Source organism: Amphibalanus amphitrite, unplaced genomic scaffold (genome assembly GCF_019059575.1).
Source record: "Amphibalanus amphitrite isolate SeventyFive unplaced genomic scaffold, NRLGWU_Aamphi_draft 000247F_arrow, whole genome shotgun sequence".
In the NCBI taxonomy this organism is placed as follows: Eukaryota; Metazoa; Arthropoda; class Thecostraca; order Balanomorpha; family Balanidae; genus Amphibalanus; species Amphibalanus amphitrite.
This window is the reverse complement of record NW_024881742.1, coordinates 352,606-380,483: the sequence shown is the minus strand read 5'-3', so window position 1 is coordinate 380,483 and position 27,878 is coordinate 352,606. Positions and strand designations below refer to the sequence as shown.

General features: G+C 48.8%; 1 protein-coding gene across 1 annotated transcript in view; it reads right to left on the bottom strand.

The window, feature by feature from the left end:
• Positions 1–1,999: 1,999 nt before the first annotated feature.
• Positions 2,000–27,878, bottom strand: part of LOC122386344 — a 29,397-nt gene continuing 3,518 nt past the window's right edge. The window contains exons 3-13 of the mRNA XM_043375458.1: positions 26,393–26,492; positions 25,924–26,052; positions 22,015–22,297; positions 21,463–21,604; positions 20,788–20,961; positions 18,961–19,061; positions 15,046–15,111; positions 8,480–8,619; positions 7,915–8,037; positions 4,831–4,972; positions 2,000–4,259 (exon numbers count right to left, since the gene is read on the bottom strand). Coding sequence (XP_043231393.1) covers positions 3,903–4,259; positions 4,831–4,972; positions 7,915–8,037; positions 8,480–8,619; positions 15,046–15,111; positions 18,961–19,061; positions 20,788–20,961; positions 21,463–21,604; positions 22,015–22,297; positions 25,924–26,052; positions 26,393–26,492 — 1,757 coding nt within the window. The 3' untranslated portion in view covers positions 2,000–3,902. The remainder of the gene's footprint in view (positions 4,260–4,830; positions 4,973–7,914; positions 8,038–8,479; positions 8,620–15,045; positions 15,112–18,960; positions 19,062–20,787; positions 20,962–21,462; positions 21,605–22,014; positions 22,298–25,923; positions 26,053–26,392; positions 26,493–27,878) is intronic.

The following is a 27,878-nucleotide window of genomic DNA, read 5'->3' as shown; positions in this document are numbered from 1 at the left end:
CTGGGCCGGCCTGTGGCCGAGGAATCTCGGCGGCCCTGTCCCATGGCCGGCTACTCAGGCCTAAAGTGGATACTTCAGCCCTTATAAGCCGCGTCAGTGGAGCCGAGGATCGTGTTGGGGCACGTAGAGCCAATTAGCAGCGACAGAGAAACACCTGTACGGCCATTAGTCTAAATTCCCCGCGGATATCAACTTAAGAAGAGGCGGCTGCACCTGCGGTTCTTCCTACAAAAACAAATTAATTTGTTTTCGCAGCCGCTGCCTACAGCTATTTGAGATGGCATCCATACGGGCACTTATTTAGTTAGTCGGTGGATTTAGGATAGCCTCGAATGGCTAACGAAATAGCCATCGTTGCGTCACAAGAAGCAGCGCCGGCGCCGGCTCCGTGACAGATAAATTGCGTGAGATTACGGCCGCCTCTGACAGGTGCCGTACTGGCCGTCCTGCTGGCCTGTATTCACTGGGCGCTGAGGTCGCCAATTAAGCCATCTCGTCTGATGGTCGGTAGGTACTAGGTATATACCTGCCGATGCCCGGCGGGAAGGGCACGCCCTCGGTACACATCTCAGCGCGATGGCAGCGCGGCAGCACCCCGACAGGAACATTTACGAAACTTTAACGGAGTACGTGAAGCCGCAGACCTTGGGTGGTGAGAATATGTATACTGCTGGCGAGCACGGCCTTCAGGGGGCCACGAAGGGCGCAACCTTCCAGATGTTTCCGCCCGTGTTCCCTCCATCGGTTGCGGTTTTAAGAACCCGATAAAGGGCAGCATCGTTAAGCTCAATGCTCGATTTGAGCTTATTTATTTATTTATTTATTTATCTATTTATTTAATTATTTATCTATTTATTTAATTATTTATCTATTTATTTATTTATTTATATCTTTATTTATTCATTTATTTATTTATTTATTTATTTATTTATTCATTAATATTTCGTTTCACCTGACAAACAAGTGGGCATTACGACGGGAACTGATAGAAAGAAACACAGATAAAAGCAAAGCTGCAAATCATCCGACATTTAATACAACAACCTCGTTAACATTTGCAGTTCGCACTTACCCATGATTTTCACAAAATTCAAAATGCACATTCCAAGAAGACACATCGCAGTGCTACATTCCTTATCACTTAATTGACCAGCATCCGCTTTATTTTTTGAGGTATTTGCTATACCTACTCGGCAATGGGTTGCCTTCTCAGTGGCGTAAATGAGAAGGCAACCCATTCCATACCTTATATCCGTGATACGACAACCATGCTTTTTTGCATTCGGTTTTAGGGATGGCAAGCTCAAACTTACCACATTGCCTCCTCATTCACCCAGCTTGCTTCAATTTTAACAGAGATGAAATAGCATTTGGCGTATATTCTGGAAGTAGAAGACTTTGCCGAATAATTTTCAGCACAGCCATATATGTACGGCACCAACATCACCAATCACCATGCCATGCCTATTGTTGTGTTTCACGGCCAGCAATACGCCACGCAAATTTGAGGATTTCCCCTATTCTTTTTCGAGTTGTATTGAAACTGAACGTTGTTTCCACACGTCCTGCGACTGAACCCATTTCTTCGGACGCCGGAGAACATACCGGCTGATTACACTGAGTCGCTGTGTTGGTGCACTGTGGGACAGCCGCGGCGGCAACAATATGTCGTTTTCATCAATCCCAAAGGCGACAGGGCGTAGTACAAGTTCGATGACGACGTGGTGTTTAAAGGCGGTATGCTTCCCTTATCCTTATAAGGACGAGGAAAAGCTCACTGTGCGTCGCAGCACGAGTGCCTACATGCCCGATTTACTTATGCAAGCCGTTATTATGTCGGGATAACTTCAGGGTCTCAAGAAGACGACACTTACATACTGGGCTGGAGAAGCCGATCAGCTCAACCCATGTCCTTGTGCTGTCCAGTGCCATAGCCTATACCAGTCATTATTCAATATGTAGGTAGTTAGTACTTAGTACACCAGTTCAAAACTCTGTGTTAAAAATGATAGGTATATTTCCATGCACCTCCTCAAACATCGGTTACCACCATTCAATATTAGCAAGCATCGGTAAGCATCGGTTAATATTGGCTAACATGGGCAAATATCGCTTCAAATCGGCTGTCAGTAAACATCGCCGGCACAGGGGGGGGGGGGGGGGAGGATTAGTGCAATCCCCTAAGGTTTTTCGCAAATAACTCGCGTAAAAAGCGACTGATCGCGACAAAACTATTAACACCCTCGCGTTGATCAATTTTACACCAACCATAAAAATTTCATGACCCTGACCCAAATGACCTTTGACCTGTGACCTATTTTCCGAGACCATGTTTTGCCGGAATCGCGATTCGGCGTATATCGGCTCGCATCCGCGCATTTGCAGTCTTTTCGTGGTTTCAAGCGTTCAAATATGTGATTTGATGCTGCTCCCATGCATGAGGGTGGATGTCAAGGTCACCTGAGTCCTGAAGGTCAGGTCAGGTCATTGACCTTTGGTGACCTCGGTCCACTTTTCGAGTTTTACATGTTTCTAGGCCAGTTTTTGGAGCTGAATTCGAATTTAGCAACCATTTGAACATTTACGAAGTAGTTTTTGTGCCTTCTTAACATGTTACGTCGCCGTCAGTGGTAGTTGACACCTACTATGTATAGCCGGCAGGACCCCTACTGGTTGACCTGACCTGACCTGACCCGACCTGGCCTAAATGCATAAAGACATCATCTGTAATTAAAACTAAATGATATTCGTGATCATTACCCAGAAAGCACGTAGCAGCCACACTTTACGTTCTAATAGGCCCCGATTTTCCAGACTTTTGGGTCATTGACCTGACCTAGAAGGTCGACCGATGACCTAGGACCTTAAAATCGGGTATCATCGGCTTCCTCTCGTCACGGGCAACACGCTCGTTTTTTTCGCGAAGCTCTAGCTCGATCAGGGGCCAAACGCAAGAGGAGGGGTCGTACCAATCCCCCTTGTGCCGTCGATGGACGCAAAATAGCCTGTGCCGGCGAGGGTTTTAACAATGGTTCAGCTATCATCTTAAAAATGGGGATAGCATCGATTGATATCGACTAATATCGGCAAACATCGTGGTTAACATCGGTTAACGTCAATTGATATCGGCTAAATGCAGGTTAACCTAGGCTGAAGAGGGTTAAAACCGTCTGTTATTTTTCTTTGAAGGGCTAGGCACATTCGGTCAAATGAGACATTCCAGTATCGGAAGGATGATAGGAGGAATTGGGATTGGAGACATTGGTCTCGGCGGGCACCCTGGTGCACCGCTGGGGCTGAGCCTGTCACTTGGACATGCCACCCAGCCCCGCTAACGGTTACCCCATCGCACGTGGTCCTGCTCCTGGTGAGCTACCCACGTCGAATGAATGTGATCGTCCAGACCAATGGCTGTGAGGTGTAGAGCATTTGGCTGTCTTGAGGATATTAGAGCGACAGGAAAAAGCGGTTACTTTCAGTAGCGCACGTGACAGACCGGAGAAATGGCTGGGGAGGTTCCAAGAAGACCCGAAAAGTCTAATTGTTCGCGACGGATACATGCATATTGGCTATAATTCACTGGGTTTGGGGACTAGCGCGAGTGGTCACCGTCTCCGTCTCTAACTATGTCTCTGTCTTCGTCTCTATCTCTAACTCTGTCTCTGTCTCTGTCTCTGTCTGTCTCTGTCTCTGTCTCTGTCTGTCTCTGTCTTCGTCTCTGTCTCCTTTTGTCTCTAACTCTGTCTCTTACTCTGTATCTGTCTCTGTCTTCATCGTCTCCATCTGTCTAACTCTGTATGTCTCTGTCTCTGTCTCTGTGCCTATCTCTGTATTCGGACCCGCCGATGGCACCCAGTCTGCCGGCCGGTCACACAGTCCCAGTTGTTCGCTTCCCGGACCGATCACCCGAATGTCGGCCCTCGGACGCTGAGGCCCAGGTAGCCGCCGTAGCCGCCGGCCGTGTTGCCCTTGTGGTACAGTCCGAGTCCCGAGAGCCAGCCGGCCGGCCGCGGCGCCACCGGCTGAGTGTCCAGGAACGGCAGCGTCGACTGCGCCGCGTCCGCGTCCAGGTTGCTGGCCTCGAATTGGACAGTGTGCATGCCGGGCCGGCTGTCGGGCCAGCTGGGCGCCGCCGAGTGGGTGGACGGCACGGGTCCTGAGCGCAGTTTGAGCCGGGGCACGCCGGCGGCCGGCCGGCGGCCCTCCAGCCAGCCGCTGGAGGAGGCCACGAGCGCGCCCGTCTCGGAGATGTTGGTCACCTGGGGGCGCGGCCGGCGAGTCAGAGCAGGGTCACATCGCCGGGGTCACAGCGACATGGTCACAGCGACAGGGTCTCAGCGACAGGGTCACATCGCCGGGGTCACAGCGACAGGGTCACAGCGACAGGGTCACATCGCCGGGGTCACAGCGACAGGGTCACAGCGACAGGGTCACATCGCCGGGGTCACAGCGACAGGGTTACATCGCCGGGGTCACATCGCCGGGGTCACAGCGACAGGGTCACATCGCCGGGGTCACATCGCCGGGGTCACAGCGACAGGGTCACAGCGATAGGGTCACATCGCCGGGGTCACAGCGACAGGGTTACAGCGACAGGGTCACAGCGACAGGGTCACAGCGACAGGGTCACAGCGACAGGGTCACAGCGACAGGGTTACAGCGACAGGGTCACAGCGACAGGGTTACAGTGACAGGGCCATGACCAGCACTGGGGTCGACTTCACCTGTCATTGGTGGTGGTAACAAAAGTAAGCAAGTAAGTAAGTCAGAGTGGCAAATCTCGCTCGTCTGATCACCCGGCGACCCATCGGACACAATGGCACATCCCACCTGAGCGCGGACGGTCAGATGGCCGCCGACCATGTGGAAGGCCGCGCCGGTAAGCACCTGGTTCTCCTGTCCTCGCAGCTCCTGCAGCAGCACACTGCGCTGGGAGTAGGAGAGCCGCACGTAGTCGCGACCTTCCTCGTCCCTGTAGGACGGCACAAGTCACCGGTAAGACGCCTTTTAGCGCGACAGACGAGCGGGCGCGACAGAGCCCTGCACGTGTGAAAGTACGGTGCGGGATCTCCCCTTCTAATCGATCCCCAACGATGCACCAAAGTCTAGTGCGATTGTCCCAGCCGTTGCTGCGATGATAGAACCAGTCCCAGCACTTGTGGACGTGCAGTAGCACCCAAACCATGAGCTATTGAAATTCATTGCCTGAGAGGCGTCCATGGAGCAGCAATGACCACGCCATGCTGTGGATTGCTCATTAAATATACGTGGTAAAGTAGTTTGATGAAGAAATTGGTGAAGCAGAGGCAGGGAGGTCACTTAGAGCTTGACCCTTCCGCAAGGAACGAAATAGAAGAAACTAGGGTTACCCGCGTGCTCCGCAACGCGAAGAAGGGTTATTTTTGACCCGTGGGTATTGGGTTGGTCTGTGTCGATTTGGTTGGTATCCATTTCGTTTGATTGCTTTTTTTTTGACGGCCGAGCATTTTGTAATAAAACATAAACGATACATCGCATCGAGGTGCCCGTGTCGCATTATCATGCGTTCTACTTAACAATGATTCGAAAACTGGCGTGAAGTCTTTTGAGGGCCATCGATGAATTTCGCTTAAAATGACAATGTAATGGTTTGCAACATTTATATTTTTAAGAATACTGTTGCTCATCATGCAAAAATAAAGACTGAACCTTGGACAGAATTGAATGCTCTTTCCAACGGTGCCATTTTTAATTGCCAGAGATACCAGATCATTGAGCAAAACCCGTGTGATTAATAAAGTGGCAAAAAATTGACAAACATCATTTTCGCCCGTGATTTGTACGACCTTGATTTGGATTAATCAGCTTTTCACAATTTTCTCATGAGAGGCGGTACATTTCTCTTGCCAACAGGCGTTGTTCCAACTCGCTCCGTTTAACGGTCACCTAAAAATAAAATCAATTCCAAAATCCGTCAAAAACCGCAATTTTTCAAATAAAAGTGCCCTCTCCGGTGCACGTGGCGCGTGCTATCCTCTGCATTGCACACCATTCAATAGCCCGTTCAATTCTGTACACGATGCTGTTTTCCCCGTGCCGGTCGGATCCCTGGTCACCAAGATATTGCACGGGGACTGGACCCGTGTCGGCCAAAATTAGCCGTTTTCGCCCGATTTCGCACGCCGATTTATACATGTAAAGTCTATGACGCGAATTTGCACTTTTTGGGCACGCGCCACGCGCTCACTAACGACCCGATCGAGCTGAGACCCCTCAAAGGCACGTCGCGCATCTTTGATCTACAAGTTGTGCAAATTTCACCGGGCTAGGTGCAACGGTCTGGCCTGTAGTCCACGCAAAGCACCACCAAGTCTGGACCTCGGTAACGGACAGACGCACCCTCCTCAAATAGTAATATAGACTAGGGTGACCCGCGTGCTCCGCAACGCGAAAAGGGATATTTTCGATCGGCGGGTGTTCGGTTGTCCTTGTGTCGGTTGGGTTATCTATCCATTTCGGTCGATTGCTTTTTGACGGCTAAACGTTTTGGTTTGTGGAAAAAATATCCACCGCATCGAGGTGCCCGTGTCTGATAAGCATGCTTTCCACTTCAGAATCTGCCAAATGTGCTTTATAATTGAGGTGCGTAGTTTTCAGACAAATGAAAGGCGTAGATGTAAAGTATCCATGACAGTTGAATAACGACAACTCAAGAAACTCAAGATTACCAACCGATATTTATTTTTATTTTGAGTTTCTTGAGTTGTCGTTATTCAAAGGCGTAGATATTTTTCGCTAAAAATCACTTTGCAGAGGTTTAAAACATTTATATTTTTAAGAATACTGTTGCTTGTCATGCAAACGTGATGATTGGATCTTGGAGAGAATTGAATGCTCTTTCTAATGATAGCATTTTCAATTGTCAAGCGTATCAGGTTAAGCAGCAAATCCCGTGTAACTTTTTAGTGGCACATTTTGGACAAATACCATTTTAATTCAGCGATTTTTCCACATTGTTTTTGATCAATTAGCTGTCCACAATTTTTCCATGAGAGGCGGTACATTTCTCTTGGCAATTGACGTTGTTTCAACTCTCTCAGTCTGATGGTCACGGGAAAAATAAAATAAAATCCAAAATACGTTTGAAATGGCACTTTTTGAAATGAAATTGCCCTCACACTTGCACGTGGCGCGTGCCACCCCTGCACCGCACACTATTCGATTGCCCGTTCGATTCTCTACACGATGCTGTTTTCCCCGTGCCGATCGGGCGCACGGCTACCGAGATATTGCACGGGAACCAGACCCGTGTCGGGCAAATTTAGCCATTTTCGCCCGTTTTTGCCAGCCGATTTATACATGTAAAGTCTATGACGCGAATTTGCACTTTTTGGGCACGCGCCACGCGCTCGCTATCGATCCGATCGAGCCGAGACCGCTCAAAGGCACGTTGTCCATCCTTGTTCTATGAGTTGCGCAAATTTCAGCGCGGTAGGTGCAACGGTGTGACCTGTAACCCGCGCTACGTAGCACCATGTCGCGACCTTCGTAATAGACAGAAACTACGCCTTCCTCAAATAGTAATATAGATAGATGTAATCGTTTTCTTCGCATGAAAATGAAAACTCGCCATCTTTCATTCGGAAAACTTTACTTTAACCCGCGCATGACTGGGGTGTTTTCCACAATACAGGTGACGGGGGGGGGGGGGGCTCTACAATCTACACAGTCAACTTATTTAGTTATCTCTGAAACTATTGAGCCGATTGTCAAAATTCAAACGGCATTTGATGGATGGACGGAAAAAACGACATTTGATGGCCCTGGACGGAAAATATGTCAATCGTCTGTTGAACCGTGACTGCTAGGAAAAGGTGTCGCCATCTCGTCGAGCCGAGTCGGGTGAGGTGATTGTTGTGAGAGTGGCGCGCTCACCGGTTGGTGTCGATGCGCCGCTCGATCGGCTGCCACTGGGTGGTGGACGAGTTGACGTACCCATCCGCAGCGGCCTCAGCCTGCTCCAGCTGGATGTAGAACACGTTGTCCAGCTTGACGAGCCTGAAACAAGCAGATTGACCCGCTCGTTGTAGGCGGGTCTTTCGTCTCCGGTCTCACCGTGTGGGAGGTTATGGTCTTATTTCAGCAAAACCCGCTAATGTCATGAATACTCTGTTATCAGGCGAACAGAGAGCTGCTGATATAAAAATACCATCAATTACCATTTCCGGTATTTTTAAAAAGCCGAACAATCTCTGTCTGTTGTCTGTCTGTATGTCTCTGTCTGTATGTCTGTCATGCTTGCTCGAATACGCTGCTATTAGTTGATATGTTAATTTGTGTGTTACCTATTATGGTGGAATACGTTAACGGTTAAATAGCTGTTAATGGCATGTGCCAAAGAATGCGCGAGCCACCGTCGTTATCATCAGATAGTTTTAAGTGACCCTATTTGACATACCGGTGACTTGCGGCATCGCAGCTGACCCCAGCGTGACCTCACCTGACCCCTGTGACGATCTTGTTCTGGGCGACGTCGGCCGTTGCGGGCAGCAGGCTGAAGTAGCGAGCCGAGTCCGTGTCTTCATCGCACAGGCAGAAACATGTTGAACAGTGCACGAACTCGTGCTGAAAGCCCCACACCTGCAGTACGGATGTAGGTCGCTTTATTACCTCCGCACCCAATGCGTAACCTGCATCATACATTTTTGCCCGTTGCCAACGGGTCAATGACTCAATATACAAATGATTTAACCCACGCCAGGTCGGTGCTCGACGCCAACCGCACCGGGCGGCCGGGCCTGGGGGGGGGGGGGGTATCTGAGCACTCCCGCCCCCTTCAAATCTGCTCCTGGGCCATGTAGCGACACGTGGTAAGCGCAATTCGAAGCGGCATGTTTGAGGAGACGTTCGTCCAAATCAGGCGCCTTTGAATTTTTCCCATTGGCTTTGACTTATTAATGAATAGGGCGCAAAACTGACCTGACCTTAACCCGCGCCCCGCTGGGGGGGGGGGGGCAGAATCTGCCCCCCCTCCCGTTTTTCGCCAATAACTTCTAAACGCGTTACGCCAGCGACGTCAAACTTTCGGTAGCTTATCATACATCAATTTGACACGTTTCCTGAAAATTTGAGCGAAATCCGTCGGAAATTTTTGAGAAATTGACGTTTTAGTGACGTCATGTTCGCCATTTTCGCCTCAAAAAACGGCAAAATTTCAAACGCCGCTAACATCTTCATTTTTAAAGGAATCAAGACGTAACAAAAAAGGTTATACGTGATTCTACTTTGTCTATCAAATGGCTATCTCGGTTTTTTGAAAATTTTGGATTTTGGCCCAAAATTTTTCAAAAAACTGACGTTTTTGGGAAAATAATTATAAAATCCAAAATTTTGAGTGTATCGAAAAAACCGGAATATATGTCAGAGAAGAGGTCTATGTGCACCTACATACCAATTTTTAGAAGAATCGGTTAAAAAATGTGGGAGTTTTTCAAAATTTTATGACGTCACGACACACAAAATTTTTGAAAAAATATTTTTTTTGGAAGTTCTAGACCTCGTACGGAAACAAAAATAGCACCATTCGATTCGCCGTGAAAAACTGCATCAGATAGCCACCTTTTTAGGCCTTAACAAGCAACTTCAAAATTTGACCTTACTTGACCTGACCTTGACCTGACCTCGACCTGAAATTCATCCAGAGGTGGTCCATATCACTTATTGAGTGTGCCTATTGAATTCTATGAGTAAAATGACCCATAAAACATGTGTCGCACATGCCCTTTTCTATAATTTGCTTTTGGTGACCTGACCTGACCTGACCTGACCTTGACATTGACCTTTGAATGACATTGTATGCAACGGATATTGTCTTGGTAATCTAAGAACACGTTTTGGGCAATCAGTCTCAGTCCATTCTTCGGCAACTACGGTGCAAGACCGATACTGTAGAAATTTGCATTTTGTACCCTTGACCTGACCTTGACCTGACCTCTGACCTACTTAAGCAAAAAAATTTGGGCTCTTAAGATCCGCCTTGTTGAGAGCTTTCGATTGCCGTTTTCCCCGTCTTTCTACGACCATCGGTTCGGAAGTTAGACAGGGGGGAGAATCTGCCCCCCAGCAGGGCGCGTATGGCTGAATAGCCCAGCGGGGCGCGGGTTAAGTCACCGATATCAAGCTTCCGAAACATACATCTCATACACACTGTTACCCTTATCAATTGTTGAAAGCGTAGTGGGAGCATTGAGTGTGGGAGGCTGTCGCATCAGCGCCGCGGGCAGCATCGGCCGGCCGCCGACTGCCCTGTCCTCTCCGGGGTGGACGGAGACCCACGTCTGGGATACGAGCGTCCCCGGCGGCCGTTTGTCCCAGTTCTGGGGCCATGCCAGCGCGTCGGACGGCACGGAGGGGAGTCGGGTCGTAGCCATGTGACTGCACTAAGGTCGTTCGATGAATACAGATTGACTTGGAGAAGACAACCTTTCACAGAAAGTTTAAAGGCGATGGTTCATTGGGTGTACAGTGGATCTTATTAGGATCTCCAGACGTAACTAGATGGCGTTGAGCCTTAGTCGAGTCCATGTCAAATTCAAGGAGAGGTCACTACCGAGCTGGGCCCGTTGGGGAGGTGGGCGGGGAGGGGGGGGGGGCGGGTGGCGAGGTCACTGTGCGGGTGACCTGTCAAACAGCCCCGGCGCGGTGGGGCACTGCCGCAGGCAAATGGCCCACTCCAGTGTTGTTCCATATCGCGGTAGTGGGCCGGGCGGCCGGTTAGCTTGGCAGCTTGGAAGGAAAGGATAATGAGGCATGGTTTTGCTGTGGCCGGTTCACCTACTGTTACTTATGATGCACCCAGAGTAATGCAAATGTCGCGTTGATAATGCAGCTGGCAATGGAATGCTAGCGAATGCTCCGAGCGCCTAGCTATAAGGATTAATATTATCTATGTCTCCTGAAATTTTCATTGAATATAATTCAAGCACTAGAAAGATCGTATTCGTTCCCCAGTTTTTTGACCGGCTGGCGTTTCTTGCGTAGAGCGCCCTTGGGCAAATATTTAGGTATAACGCAGGTGATTTTTTTTTTTGCTGGTAAGACGCCTTTAGGGTCAAATCAAGCAGTGGCGGCGGAACACCTTTAATGAAGTGGGGGCACTGCCGACTTTTGGTCCCATTCTTTCCATGCAACGCCCATAGGGCTAATGTTAAAATGCCAAAAATCAAGCGGGGGCACGGTGCCCCGATGCCCCCCCCCCCGTTCCGCCACCACTGAAATAAAGTCGCTAAGAGATGATGAGGAAAAGTGGACGAACGCCACAATTCTGTGCATGAAGTCTCGAGTTATAAAAAGCTAAAAGTTATTATACGTGTAAGCTAAAAAAACAATAAGATCAGTTAATAAAAATATTTGACCCGAAATTAACTTCTGTTTTGTCTTACCATGATTGCATGTATGACCCCAGTCCTGCCTGGTTCAACTCGGCCCAACCTGGTTCGGCTCCCTCTTTTTTTTATATAAATTTGGCCCGAACCTTTTGAATGGAAGGAATCACAAGGACAGAGTCCCCGCTAAGCTGAGCTTGTCAAGTGTTGACCCTGCCATCTACCCTCCGATCAAGCAATTCCTGGTCCATTGCAGACTATGGTTTTGAGGTTTAGTCTATGGCAAAATGGTCTATGGTTTAGAGTCCAAATTTTAACGTGCGCACATAGCCGCGCACGGCCGGTCCCCTCACTGACTTCGCCTGGCAGCGGGCTGCCACCAACCACAACCATACCCGTCAGGAGGCTAAAAAAACTCAAGCACACGTCGTGTTTCGAACCCGGACTTTTGCAACCGGGACGTGCGCATTCACCACATGGCACATGGAGTCTAACGCTCTACCGACCAAGCTACCGGGACGGACATTTACCTCGGGGTTTCGCCTCGTGACATTGACAGACGTCAGACACTTTGGCCGAACTTTAGCCGAAATACTGAGCAAGCTGCGCAGGGCGATAGGTGCTCGTAGCGTTGAGGTTGGGTAACCTGTGAGCTGAACGCGATGTCGTGAGTTCGAGCCCCACTCCCGGGTCTGGTTTTATCTAGACACTACCAAACCCTTTCCTTCTACTGCAACACAGCTAAGCACGATGACATCTTTCCCCAATATCCTCCCCAAAAGTCAAAATTATCGCTTATAAACGTTTAGCTAAATTTCATTTTTAGGAAAATATTTTTGGTCATTTGTCTGGAGCCATTTCAACTCTTTTTTCTTTTCTGATTCTTTTCGACCCGATAAAACCCACCAAAACTGAACGTGCCAAATGAAAAATATCGAACTCAAATAACAGTTTAGAAAAGCCTCATCATGCATCATGAAAAGCATCATGCAACTATCGACTGAAAAGTTGCATGCTATGAATACGTCCTAGATTTCAATTATCATTGTTCAACATTTTGGCTGGAACTGACGCTACCTCTGGCTTGCCCGTTTGTTTGAGATAATGATTCCCTTCAGTCGCGTTCTTGCCGGTTCCACATGAACAGGATACTGCACCATACCGGAGTGAACGCACCCGCAACCATCATCCCCTCCCCTCAGCCTCGGCGCAGTGGCGGGCGGCCCTGGGCGGCCACTCCCGGCGCTACGCACACCCCATGCGTCGTGATACCGCGTCACTCCCCCTCCCTCCTTCCCCCACAATGACCGGTGACCTCACTTCCCTCGGGATTTGGACTCGCCCTACCCCGACCGTAGCGCCACGTGGTGGCTCTGGAGTAGAGATGCCCTTTTTGAACCCGCGAACCCGCTTTCTGCGGGTTTTCAAAACCCGCAGGGTTTTTGGCGGGTTCGAGAAGCAAAACTTGTCGTGTGGCGGGTATTTGGCGGTCAGACTTAAGAACCTATAATTTTTTTATTTTTTTTTAGATGCAAAACACAATGCCAAGTGCATTTGCTCAGGTTAACAATACAATATTCATCAAAACAACTTTTAAAACAGAACCAAATATAAAAATATATCAAGGAAGCACATTTCAAATGCAAAACTGAAAACAACCAGCAATAGCATCCACAGTCTGGCAATGACCAAACCAGGGTACAAGCAATAAACCACTAATAAGCATAAATAAATGCTGATGAAAGCATTCCATAAAACATAAAAGACCCTGAAAGCAAACTTATAGGAAGCTGGACTGAAGTCTATGTGCACTGTGCAGTGTGCACTAGATATACATTATGGAAGAACCCAGACTTAAATGAGATGTTGAAAATCAGAGCAAATGCCACATGTTACTTTATTTGCGTCTGGTCGGCATAAAAAAGAGCTATCAGCTAAACAAAATTTGATGCAAATTCATTGATTACCTATCCTACTCTATGTTCTGTTCCACCCTATATTACGAAAATAACACACCAATTACCCTTACAAAAAATCAAAACATAGACTGGCCGGCCCAAACATAACGCAATACAATACTGGCGCACTTCCGACATTCGGACAAGGATTGGCATTTGACTGCGTCAATTTTGGTCTCTGAGGCGAAGGAAAGCTGTCATTGATGACGCAATAATTTTCAATCAGTTTTTCTGTCTTGGTTTTTGAATGCCTCAAAATAGCAGTTATACATGTTACAAAACCACGTAGCTGGTCGCATTTATTTCTTTTGTCTGTTTACGTCCTTATCATTTGTATGCCGACAGATGACCAGCCGGAGAGCATTACCAAGACCATCTATAAAATCATTACATTTAATTTAGCATTTACTGTCTCTTTATTTCTAAACCGGTGATTAACCTCTGAATTGTAAAACTTTAGCTGTTGTGTAAAATAATTTAATCAGAATGGCACATGAATATGCATTATACAACAGTGTTTTCGCAACAAGTTCGACTAACTACGGCCGCAATAATTTAGTCGCTGTAACATTCCTTGCAATCAGCTGTTGGTGACGCTTCTGACGCATGTTTCCAGAAATGCGTGGTTCATTGGTGGTTAGTTGCAAGGCCATGTATGTTATTATAGTTGGTTTTTGCTGGGATTTTGCATGATTTGTTTTATGTGTAGATCGACTGGATACTCATTATTCACTGTGTCACTATTTATTTTTAACTGGAAATCGCATATCTTTTTATATCAACATTCATTTTGATAACAATATCATTCCAGAGTGAGAGGCCTAACATTGAGAGGGAGCCAGAGTGAAATTTTGATCCTCAGCCAATGCTGAAGGGTAAGGTGAGAGAAAGATTTTACTGAACTCTTCAGAAAGGAATTTCAAATGTATTGATGCATTATTCATTTTCCACTATCCAGTGTGCACTTCCTGAGGACTTAGCATAGCAATTTCAAGTCCTTACTATTTGTTTGGCTGTCTTTTTCTGCACAGCAATGAAGCAAGTAAGGTTTATATAGCTCTAGCATTGACTCAGCTGTATTTTTTTTCTTGCAAAAGTATGTTTTTAAGATTGCGGGTTTTTTGCGGGTTCGGCTCAGCCAAAATCAGCTTGCGGGTAGTTGTGGTTGGGCAAGGGGTAGCTGCGGGGCGGGGCGGGTAATGAAATTGCAAATTTGGGGCATCTCTACTGGAGATCTTAAATAGACCCACTGTACATAGCTATAACGTCTAACGAGCATTCTAACTTTTCAGAGGTGAGGTGACCGGAGACAGATAACCTCACCTTGAGCTGTCTGCACTGCAAAAATATGTTTACTAATTTCCTTGTTATCCCGTACCCGGCCACTTTTCACTAACAAAATGCGAGTTGACTTGAAGCCTACTCGCATTTTGTTAGTAAAGTGAAGTCTGCTCGCATTTTGCTAGTGAAAAGTGGCCGGAAGAAATTAGTAAACATTTTTACAGTGTGGGTCTGGCATTTTGACAACATGCACGGAAAAGATGAATAAACAGGTGTATCAAAAACCGCCGCCGCCGTTTTCGAGATATCCTTGGAAGCCCGCAGGGTTGCCCGAACAGCCCCCGGCTCGGTGCGTGCTAACACAGCCATAGCATGTCGTAAAACACAAAATCAGTGTGTCTTCGAGACAAAAGTCAATTTGTTTCCGGTGCAGAGTGGCTCACCTCGGAGGTGCCGATACAGCTGCCCAGTGCGCTGTCCTTCCGTCCGTAGATACGGCCGTACGAGTCCTGGATCCAGTTGTACCGTCGGCCCGTGTTGGGGTCAGCGTTGTACAGCGTGGCCGCCGACATGACATAGCGACCCAGAAAATATGTGAGGTGAGATTAGAAAAGAACTTTCCAAACCACCACTGTCCACTGTTTGACAGTTTCATAATCCATAACATTGATAATGTAAAAAGCTACCAGGTCTCTTGTTCCAGTTCTGCCTCACAACCATGGCAATGATTTTGCTCTATATATGTCTACGACTCTACACAGTCTGGTTCGTTTTCTCTTCGTGTAGCTATCTAGCCCCTTGCAGCTGGTCGCTCAACCATAGATATTTATTGAAGTGCTTACAGACAAAACCTAGTGCAGGGTCCTTAGTGGCCCAAGTGCAACATAAACCTCATGATGGTCCAGCTTCCAGGATTCTTGAGGTCCCTCAACAAAATGGTGGTGTAGGTCCAGACCGTTCTCCTAAGATCCCATGACAAATAATAAAACTGGTACTGAAGGTCTGCATTCTGCAGGGTCTTGCAGCATACCAAAATTTTGAGGTCCTAACCCCTGGGTTTCCATGGTTTTACGGCATATGAAATGTTGAGGTCCTGGGTTTCTAAGGTCTCATGTCACATGAAATGTTGATGTCCTGGGATTCCAAGGTCTCACGGCATATGCAAATGTTGAGGTCCTGGGATTCCAAGGTCTCGCGACATATGCAAATGTTGAGGTCCTGGGATTCCAAGGTCTCGCAGCATATGGATGTTTTAAGGTCCTGGGATTCCAAGGTCTCGCGGCATATGGATGTTTTAAGGTCCTGGGTTTCCAAGGTCTCGCGACAAAAATGACAATGCAAGGTCCAGGATCCATCAAGGTCCCAGACCTTGGACTCTGCGAACCCTGGATCTCGGATCTTTTTGGGACCTTGGCACAAGTCTGGTTAAGAGTCATTAAAAATTGACCCTAGGTCAAGGTCATGACCTGACCGAAAAATGTCATGATGCATATCAGTCGGTCCATATCGTTGAGCTGAAGACATCTGACGTGTTTTCATCGCTCTAGCATTTCTCTATCAAAAGTTAGTGTAAAAAACTGCTGGGGACCTTTCATGACCTGGGATAACCTGCGGGGCACAAAAGAGGGGTCACGGTTACAATTTTCCGATTTAGTGTGTCATGTTTACCTGTAAAATGATGTTTGATATAAGTGCTTATAGTGGCATTCGTCCAAAAGAGGCGTATTTTCCAAAATTTTCAAAAAACCAAGATAATCATTTGATAGATAAAGTAGAATCACGTATAACCTTTTTGTTACGTCTTGATTCCTTTAAAAATGAAGACCCAGTAAACATGCCGACGTCGGCCCGACGTCGGCCGACGTCGGGGTGACGTCGGCAACTCGGCATCAGCATGCCGACGTCGGCCCGACGTCGGTCCAACCTCGGCACGACGTCGGCTGGATGTCGGATATGCCCGCATGTTCCGACGTCCAGCCGAGGTCCAGCCGACGTCGGACCGACGTCGGACCGAGATAAATTGCTGAGGTCCAGCCGACGTCGGGCCGACGTCGGGGCGACGTCGGACCGACATCGGCCGCTATTTTGACCGTTAAAATAATATAAAATACATGTTTCATGGTTCATAAAGAGCTTCTGTATTCAAAATATCCTCAGGAAACTCAAATCTTCCTCCACGCCGCAACCCCCTGATCCGGACTGGACGGGAAACTTTATCCCATTTGGGATTGCCCGTAAGCCGAGCTCGCCCGTAGCCGGGTGCGGTGAGTGCTTGGGGGCTGCTCGGCCTATCCTTTGGTCAGGCTCAGCCCCGGCAACTCACCAGGGCCGGGCCCAGTTCATATAGAAAGGCCAGTCGGCAAGTGTCACTTTGCCAAAGTGCCACTTATCAAAGGGACACTTTGGGAAACGTTGGTGCAGGTGTGTAAGAGTGGCTATATGAATCCATTGTGGGGTCGCCCTTTCCAAAAAGTGTCACGTAACAGCAATGGGACCATGGACTCTATATGAACTGGACCCAGGGTGCTCGCCAAGAAGACCAATGTCTCCATCCTATGATCATTCCGGCTCTGAAATGGTCTTGTCAGACCGAAAGGGCATAACGCAACAAAACAAAACGATTTCGTTAGCTGGCTGCGTGGTGTAGTGGTTAGCGCGCTAACCTCGCGTTCGAATGACACGGGGTTCGAATCCCATCGCCGGCTGACGCTTTTGACGTGTTGTCCCAGTAAACATGCCGACGTCGGCGACTGGGGGGCTCGAATCCCGCCGCCGGTTGATATTTTTGGCGCGTTGTCCCCATTAACATGCCGACGTCGGCCCCGTCGGCCCAACGACAAACGATCTCGTCAACCTCGGCAAACGATCTCGGCCCGACGTCGGCTCGACGTCGGCTGGACTTCGGCTGGACGTCGGAACATGCGGGCATATCCGACGTCCAGCCGATGTCGGGCCGAGGTTGAACCGACGCTGGGCCGACGTCGGGCCGAGCCTCGGCCCGACGTCGGGCCGACGTCGTCATGTTTACTGGGGATGTAAGCGGCGTTTGAAATTTTGCCGTTTTTGAGGCGAAAATGGCGAACATGACGTCACTAAAAAGTAATTTTCTCAAAAATTTCCGACGGATTTCGCTCAAATTTTCAGAAAACGTCTTAAATTGATGTATGATAAGGTACTGAAAGTTTGACGTCGCTGGCGTAACCCGCTTAGAAGTTATTGGCGAAAAACGGGAGGGGGCAGATTCTGCCCCTCCCCCCCCCCCCCCCCCAGCGGGGCGCGGGTTAAATGACACTGTTCTGATTTTTTTACAACATATTTCGAAAATATTATGATAAATATTTGCAAAAAACTGGGGGGGGGGGGGTAAAAAAGACCTCCTCCTCCACTCCAGCACGGCGCGAGTTAGGTTCTCGGTCATGATTGGTTGACCTTCCAGGTCAGGTCAATGGCCCAGAAGCTGGAGAAATTTGGACCTGTTAGAAACTCGTAAAGTGAGGCCGAAAGGTTTTTTCAGGCTTCTGATCTTGAATTTCATTGAGTTTTGATCAAATAATATTTCATGCATTTCGGCCAAGTCAGGTCAGGTCAGGTCAGGTCAACCAGTAGGCGTCCTGCCGGCTATCTACACGAGGTGTCAACCGCCACTGACAGCTTCGTAATATGTTACGAAGGCGCCAAAACTTCTCCGTAATTGTTTAAATGGGAATTCGAAATCAGCTCCAAAAACTACCCTAGTAACATGTAAAACTCGAAAAAGTGAACCATGGTCATTAAAGGTCAATGTCCTGGACCTGACCTTCAAGTGACCTTAACACTCACCATAATGCATGGGACCAACATCATTTCACACGTTTGAGCGCTTAGACTGGAAACACGTTGGTAATGTGAGCCGATATTCGCCGAGTCGCGATTCCGGCCAAACACGGTCTGGATGGTCACAACTCACAGGTCAAAGGTCATTTGGGTCAGGGTCATGAAATGTTTAAAGTAGGTGACCAGATGTAAAATTGACCAGCTTGAGAGTACTGAAAGTTTCGTCGCAATCGGCTGCTCTTTGCGCGAGGTATTTGCGAAAAACTGAGGGGGTACGTTCGATTCCCATTTTAAATGCGAGGGCTAATCCCAGACCGTCACCGCCTTTCACAACTGCTCGTTTACGTTTGCCACCTTGTTACCCGCATACGTTTGCACTCTCGAGATCCGCAGCGGCATTATTTGGGTAGGTAACATTTTCATTTTAGCTCGATAAATATCATGAGAGATTTCTTTTCGGGAACGGGTGCTGGTTTCTGCCTCACACCACGATTTGGCGGTACTTTGCTGACCGGTTTGAGGTGCCTCGTTTCTCCGCAACTGACCTTTGAACTCGTGATGTCGAAGTCGGAGCACACTGTGTTGCAGATCCAACTCCGCGACCAGTCTGACTTTCTCTTTAGATACCACTCGTTCTCCAAGTAGCCCTGCAGTAGAGTTCTGCACGGCTGCAATTTTCCACAGCCTAGCCGCCCCGCAGCCGTGGCTCCACAGCCACAGCCGCCCACAGCCGTGGCAAACTGTGGGCAGCCAGCCGTCAGCCGGCCGTGGATACTTTCAATGAAATGCAACCAAATAGTATATAATATGTTATTTTTAGTTGAAACATATAGCCAAAAGCACATTGCAATGGGCTATAGATTCTCAAGCTCATGAAGCATCATAGGTTAAGTGGTTGTGTATCTGGATTTAGGCCGAAGGCCTGAAGCCTGATGCGCATCGCATGCCTACACAAGCCCTTGCAAGGGGTTAAGAAAGATGGGTAGGTAGGTACCTACATCAACAGAAAACATAAACAACGAACCAGAATAGAAGCACTAGCAGTGTAGACATCTAATACCAAATCCTGAAGCATGGTTGTGGGACAGAACAACAAACCCTGATGCTTTTCATTATCAATGTTAGGTATGGAAAATGAAACTGAAGTTGATGGACTGTCAAACAGTGATTGTCTAGTCAAAACTCTTGCTTCTTTCTTACCTTGCATATTTTCTGGGGTGTGATATGCCAGGCTTGAAGCAGCCTTCTGAGCAAGTCTCAAACTGATTTGATATGCAAGGCATCAAAACACTTTACACTAGTGAGCATCCAAGAAAGAAAAATATTCATCTATTTTGATTTTTCCAAATAATGATCTTCGCTCAAATCCCCAAGGACGTCCGAGCCACAATTGCCTCTTTCAATCAAAAATTTTGCTTGAGTTTTTAATGACGTCAATAACAAAGAAGTGGCAATACATTGTTTTGTTTCAATATAAACAGCCATAAAATTTATAATTAATAAATAATAATAATGATATACAGTTCAAAACTTGCTCTTTAACAAAGATTAATTATCAAATTTTTACATTTTTAGAAAAAGACGTCATTTTATAAGTAAAGTCAACAGCTCGCGTAACAAATAATGTGTTCAGGGTTTTCACCGTCATGTGAATTACGTGTTCAGGGTTTTCACCATCATGTGAATTAACCGTAAGTAAGGTTCATGCTCACTTATAATCTAATTCCATTGGCTTCGTTGATCAGCATTTTCTGTTAGCGGTCACCCACAGACCAGTTAGAACATAAAGCGCCAGTTATATATTATGTAATTGGACTTGCCGAAAATCCAGAAATACATCTAAGAGTTATTTTAGCTATTTTATGAAGCCTTTACCTGCCTTTACCTAGGCGTGATTTCTTTTTCTATTACCTGAAAGAATTATTGAACGCTCGTCTTCAATAGCTGTAAGGTGCTCTCCTAATGACCAGGTGAGATTGATTTGAGAGGGATGTGACAGTGCAACATGTTGCATTTTCTGAAACTGTCAAGCTCTTGATGATGAAGGAACAATTGGTACCAATAATTAGTATTCTGTACCAGAGTGCAAACTCCCCTACAGCAAATGGTAAAACCACTACAGGTTTTCAAAGGCTTCACCACTTTCAATGTTGCTGGGCATCCTTTGCATGATTTTTACAGGCTAGACTGCTTATCAGAATGTAAGATTAAGGATTTAAAATTTTATATTTGAGTACTTTAGATTGAGCTTGAAATCTCACAGCCGTGGCCACAGCCGTAGCCGTGTTCTTGGAGATATTTGCAGCCGCCCCGGCCCACAGCCGTGGGGCTGCAGCCAGCCGCGGCTGCAGCCGGCCGGTGCAGACCTCTACCCTGCAGCAGCGCTGTGACCTCCTCGAAGGTGGCGCCGCGCCGGTGGGGTGCAGGGTCGCAGCGCCAGAACAGCGAGTCCAGGTGCCGCAGCGCCAGGCTGACCTCCTCTGCCAGTTTGGCAGAGGTGGCCTTGTAGTTGTCGGTGAAATGCTGTGCCTCGACCAGAAACGAGCCTGCAAGAGAACAATACCTATCAATATAGTGCGGGCTCCTTATGTTCTGTTGGTCGACATATGGTCGGAGCGGATGGCTACCGAGATAGCATAGTTTTAGCCACCAATCCCGTTTTTCAAGGTTTAATGTAACAGCCAGCAGCCACCGAGTGCTCCTACCTTAACGTTTCGCGTGCTTACATCCCTTTATCACATTTTCACTTCGTCACCATCCGTCCCGTCGATTCAAACCTCAGGACAGTCACATCCTTTTCCTCCACGCCGCAACCCCTGATCCGGGCTGGACGGGCAACCTTATCCCAACCTTATTCGGACGGGCTCAGTCCCGGTGACTCTCTAGGGTGCCCGCCCAGACCAATATCTCCCCTAATTTCTATCATCCTCCCGGCTGTGCAACAGTCACATTTGACCGAAAGGAGCCTAACCCAACAAAACAAAACAAAACAAACTTCGTCACCTTACCGTAATAACTTACCACTATTTTTGTGTCACCGTGTGTACCTTTATCAAAGAGTCGAAGCAGCATATAGGCAAACTGGGTCATCACGTAGTCTCTGGCGAGTACGGTGGTCACCATGTGGTAGAGGTGGTAGACCATCTGCTGAGGGGACGTCCCCAGCCGGCACACCGTGCCACGAGACGCCTGCAAACGCGGCCGGCATTAAAGCGTTAGCCATATCAATGGCAGACATAAAAAGCCGTGCACCCACATATGCTCTTCAACTCATGACCTATTGGTGCATCAGTGACACTTGCACTTGTTCCCATTCGGGGGGGGGGGGGGCACGTTTTCATTCGGGGACCAGTTGGGCCGATCGCCCCTGAAACTGGTGCCTAGGGTACAGCTCGGAGCTAGGAGCCAACAGTTCGAAGGGCGCCACGCACAAATCTGCCGGGGCACTCATCTGGCACGTGCACAAGTGTGCCAGCGCTATTTCACTCGCTCGTTTGCCGCCCGGCCTAAGAACGGAATATCTAGCCAATTATGATTTGCTCACCGATGCACCTATCTAGTATGAACTTACCTTCCTACCGGTAGTCCTTCGCTCTCACCTCTACTACAGACTGGAATTGCCTGAAGAGGCTCTGCTTGATGGTGTATCGCCTTTGTCGGCCATTTCTAATGGTGGTCCGTCCGCCACCTTTAGTGACGAAAGGTGCTGCCCTGCTAGACCACAGGGGTGTACGAGTCTCCAGTACTACGTCCCGGAGCCTGTACATTGTCGTCTGTAGCGATCGAGGAGCGTGGGACACCGCGTTGGTGGCGAAATCCAGCAGCGTCGAGTTCTCCACAGTGCTGGCGTTCCTCTGATACAACAGGAATCGGTCGTAGTTGCTAGAGAGAGAGAGAGGGGAGAGAGAGAGAGAGAGAGAGAGAGAGAGAGGGAGAGAGGGAGATAGAAAGAGAGAGAGAGGGAGATAGAAAGAGAGAGGGAGAGAGTGAGAGAGAGAGAGAGAGAGAGAGAGAGAGAGAGAGAGAGAGAGAGAGAGAGAGAGAGAGAGAGAGAGGGAGAGAGGGAGAGTGAAACATTGACTCGAAACCAGAATCAATCGGTATCAATAGGTGCGTACTTTTGTCTCCAAACCTGCATCTGCATCCTTATGCAGATGACCTGTTTCATTTATCATGTTGATGACCTGACACGTTAGTCTGTCGGTGATAGGCTGACACGTTAGTCTGTCGGTGACCTGACACGTTAGTCTGTCGGTGACCTGACACGTTAGTCTGTCGGTGACCTGACACGTTAGTCTGTCGGTGACCTGACACGTTAGTCTGTCGGTGACCTGACACGTTAGTCTGTCGGTGAGGCTGACACATTAGTCTGTCGGTGACCTGACACGTTAGTCTGTCGGTGAGGCTGACACATTAGTCTGTCGGTGAGGCTGACACGTTAGTCTGTCGGTGACCTGGCACGTTAGTCTGTCGGTGATAGGCTGACACGTTAGTCTGTCGGTGACCTGACACGTTAGTCTGTCGGTGACCTGACACGTTAGTCTGTCGGTGAGGCTGACACATTAGTCTGTCGGTGACCTGACACGTTAGTCTGTCGGTGAGGCTGACACATTAGTCTGTCGGTGAGGCTGACACGTTAGTCTGTCGGTGACCTGGCACGTTAGTCTGTCGGTGATAGGCTGACACGTTAGTCTGTCGGTGACCTGACACGTTAGTCTGTCGGTGACCTGACACGTTAGTCTGTCGGTGAGGCTGACACATTAGTCTGTCGGTGACCTGACACGTTAGTCTGTCGGTGAGGCTGACACATTAGTCTGTCGGTGAGGCTGACACATTAGTCTGTCGGTGACCTGACACGTTAGTCTGTCGGTGACCTGACACGTTAGTCTGTCGGTGAGGCTGACACATTAGTCTGTCGGTGAGGCTGACACGTTAGTCTGTCGGTGACCTGACACGTTAGTCTGTCGGTGACCTGACACGTTAGTCTGTCGGTGACCTGACACGTTAGTCTGTCGGTGACCTGACACGTTAGTCTGTCGGTGAGGCTGACACATTAGTCTGTCGGTGACCTGACACGTTAGTCTGTCGGTGAGGCTGACACATTAGTCTGTCGGTGAGGCTGACACGTTAGTCTGTCGGTGACCTGGCACGTTAGTCTGTCGGTGATAGGCTGACACGTTAGTCTGTCGGTGACCTGACACGTTAGTCTGTCGGTGACCTGACACGTTAGTCTGTCGGTGAGGCTGACACATTAGTCTGTCGGTGACCTGACACGTTAGTCTGTCGGTGAGGCTGACACATTAGTCTGTCGGTGAGGCTGACACGTTAGTCTGTCGGTGATAGGCTGACACATTAGTCTGTCGGTGATAGGCTGACACATTAGTCTGTCGGTGACCTGACACGTTAGTCTGTCGGTGAGGCTGACACGTTAGTCTGTCGGTGACCTGACACGTTAGTCTGTCGGTGACCTGACACGTTAGTCTGTCGGTGAGGCTGACACATTAGTCTGTCGGTGACCTGACACGTTAGTCTGTCGGTGAGGCTGACACATTAGTCTGTCGGTGAGGCTGACACGTTAGTCTGTCGGTGACCTGGCACGTTAGTCTGTCGGTGACCTGACACGTTAGTCTGTCGGTGACCTGACACGTTAGTCTGTCGGTGAGGCTGACACATTAGTCTGTCGGTGACCTGACACGTTAGTCTGTCGGTGAGGCTGACACATTAGTCTGTCGGTGAGGCTGACACGTTAGTCTGTCGGTGACCTGGCACGTTAGTCTGTCGGTGATAGGCTGACACGTTAGTCTGTCGGTGACCTGACACGTTAGTCTGTCGGTGACCTGACACGTTAGTCTGTCGGTGAGGCTGACACGTTAGTCTGTCGGTGACCTGACACGTTAGTCTGTCGGTGACCTGACACGTTAGTCTGTCGGTGAGGCTGACACATTAGTCTGTCGGTGAGGCTGACACGTTAGTCTGTCGGTGACCTGGCACGTTAGTCTGTCGGTGATAGGCTGACACGTTAGTCTGTCGGTGACCTGACACGTTAGTCTGTCGGTGACCTGACACGTTAGTCTGTCGGTGAGGCTGACACATTAGTCTGTCGGTGAGGCTGACACGTTAGTCTGTCGGTGACCTGGCACGTTAGTCTGTCGGTGATAGGCTGACACATTAGTCTGTCGGTGACCTGACACGTTAGTCTGTCGGTGAGGCTGACACATTAGTCTGTCGGTGAGGCTGACACGTTAGTCTGTCGGTGACCTGACACGTTAGTCTGTCGGTGAGGCTGACACGTTAGTCTGTCGGTGACCTGACACGTTAGCCTGTCGGTGACCTGACACGTTAGCCTGTCGGTGACCTGACACGTTAGTATGTCGGTGACCTGACACGTTAGTATGTCGGTGACCTGACACGTTAGTCTGTCGGTGATAGGCTGACACATTAGTCTGTCGGTGACCTGACACGTTAGTCTGTCGGTGACCTGACACGTTAGTCTGTCGGTGAGGCTGACACGTTAGTCTGTCGGTGAGGCTGACACGTTAGTCTGTCGGTGACCTGGCACGTTAGTCTGTCGGTGATAGGCTGACACGTTAGTCTGTCGGTGACCTGACACGTTAGTCTGTCGGTGAGGCTGACACATTAGTCTGTCGGTGACCTGACACGTTAGTCTGTCGGTGAGGCTGACACATTAGTCTGTCGGTGAGGCTGACACGTTAGTCTGTCGGTGAGGCTGACACATTAGTCTGTCGGTGAGGCTGACACGTTAGTCTGTCGGTGACCTGACACGTTAGTCTGTCGGTGACCTGACACGTTAGTCTGTCGGTGAGGCTGACACATTAGTCTGTCGGTGACCTGACACGTTAGTCTGTCGGTGAGGCTGACACATTAGTCTGTCGGTGAGGCTGACACATTAGTCTGTCGGTGACCTGACACGTTAGTCTGTCGGTGACCTGACACGTTAGTCTGTCGGTGAGGCTGACACATTAGTCTGTCGGTGAGGCTGACACGTTAGTCTGTCGGTGACCTGACACGTTAGTCTGTCGGTGACCTGACACGTTAGTCTGTCGGTGACCTGACACGTTAGTCTGTCGGTGAGGCTGACACATTAGTCTGTCGGTGACCTGACACGTTAGTCTGTCGGTGAGGCTGACACATTAGTCTGTCGGTGAGGCTGACACGTTAGTCTGTCGGTGACCTGGCACGTTAGTCTGTCGGTGATAGGCTGACACGTTAGTCTGTCGGTGACCTGACACGTTAGTCTGTCGGTGACCTGACACGTTAGTCTGTCGGTGAGGCTGACACATTAGTCTGTCGGTGACCTGACACGTTAGTCTGTCGGTGAGGCTGACACATTAGTCTGTCGGTGAGGCTGACACGTTAGTCTGTCGGTGATAGGCTGACACATTAGTCTGTCGGTGATAGGCTGACACATTAGTCTGTCGGTGACCTGACACGTTAGTCTGTCGGTGAGGCTGACACGTTAGTCTGTCGGTGACAGGCTGACACCTCACCTGTTGACGTCCATCAGCAGCTCTTCCAGCGTCTCCACGGTGAGCTCCCAGCTGACCCGGAGACCGACCGACTCCAAGTCTCGCAGCGCCGTCATCACCAAATTCACATCGTTCTTGAGGTCCCGAGAGCTGATGGCCACAGTGGAACAAAAGACTATTTTAACGGAAAATATATCATCGATGAGCAATAGGAGATACCTATATTCGCATATAAGCGGTTGGTGTGATTTTCGACATTTTTTTACGTGAATATCTACATTATAAAGTAGAACGAACGCAGACATCTTGCACATCGGCACTCTGTTCAATAGCATATACTCGTACATCCGAGTATAGTAGAATGTATATGCTTCTCACGATATGAAGCAATTAAATGCAATACAATCATACGGGTCACATAACGACTGTGCTGATATGAATCACGGTCCACACTATCGCGACTCGACCACATAAATACAAGTAGGCTCACATGTTGTCGAAGTGTCGTAGCAGCTCCTGATGCTTGTTGCCGTCGGTCAGACTGGATAGCGTGCTCCCAATGCCCACCAGTTTTCCGATAATGTCTAGCGCTGACGGCACGCGGTTATAAAGGGTTAATAGCAGATAACGAAAGGAAGAAACTGAAGAGGTCGAGCAGCCGCGCCAGTCTCGTACAAATCGAAACATAGTTAGATCAGTAGAACTTCAGTGGTTGATATGGCATGGTCCGCAGCTATGATCATTCCTACATGTATATGTTACCTTGTTTACTACAAACAGCCTCGTATTATTTCTCGTTAGAGAGCTTGTGTGGTGTCCTACTTACACCAGGGAGACGGCGCTGCACCGTCCACGGCGCCACCTGCGACCAATATAGGTAGTATCATAGATAACATGAACTACCTGGATTGGACACTCGTTTTTGGCGCGAAAAATAAGAGGCCACTTTGGCCTCTTATTTTTAATGACAGATTTTTAATCAGTATTTTGAGAGGCTGATATCTCAGCAACCGCTGGGCCGATTCACCTGCGGTCTTTTTTGTTGGGTAGCTCCATCCTTTCCGCCCCGCAATTCACTTATCGTGATGCATTCAGGTGACCGTCGTGGCACGTGGCACGTGAAAAGTCGGGGTGTTCAAGTCGTTCTGCTGGAGTAACAATTTCGAGAGGCCTATATCTCAGTAACCACTGGGGCGATTGACTTGCGGTAACTTTTGTAGAGTAGCTGTATCCCTTCTAACAAGCATTAGATACTCTTGGTGCACGTGAGTGACCTCCGCTACACGTGCAAAGTGCAAAAAACAGAAGAGGTGTTAAATTTGTTCCTATTACAGTAACTCAGCAACTACTGGGGCGATTTCGCTGAGACTTGGCAATCATGTAGGCAGTAGGCACCCACCGGGCAATGCATACCTATCCGTATGTCATGGCTGGGGTGCTATTGCACGTGCGCACGTGCAGGCCTGCAGGGTCGCTTCCAGATATCGAGAACGGCTGGACCGAATGCGCTTAAATTTGGTACACGATTAGAGACCGGCGAGAAGGGTGCCGTGCAAAAGTCAGCTGGGACCCATATTGCACGTGCGCACGTGCAGGGTGCCGCTTCCAGATCTCGAGAACGGCTGGGCCGATTACGCTCAAATTTGGCACCTCGCAAGAGACCAGTAAGTAGAGTGCAGTGCACCGGGGAGGTTGTAGCTCTGCGCGTACTCACGTGCTCACGTGCACACCCCTCTGTCATATCTCAGGAACGGAGTGACCGATTACAATGAAATTTTGTGTGTGATTGGATGCTGACCGTGTATGAGTTTTTCTACGTCGATGAGGGTGAGGTAATGCACGTGCGCACGTGCAGGCGTCGCCTCTAGATCTCGAGAACGGCTGGACCGATTGCGCTCAAATATGTCACACGATTAGAGACCGTCGAGAAGGGTGCCTTGCGAAAGTCAGTTAGGACCCATATTGCACGTGCGCAC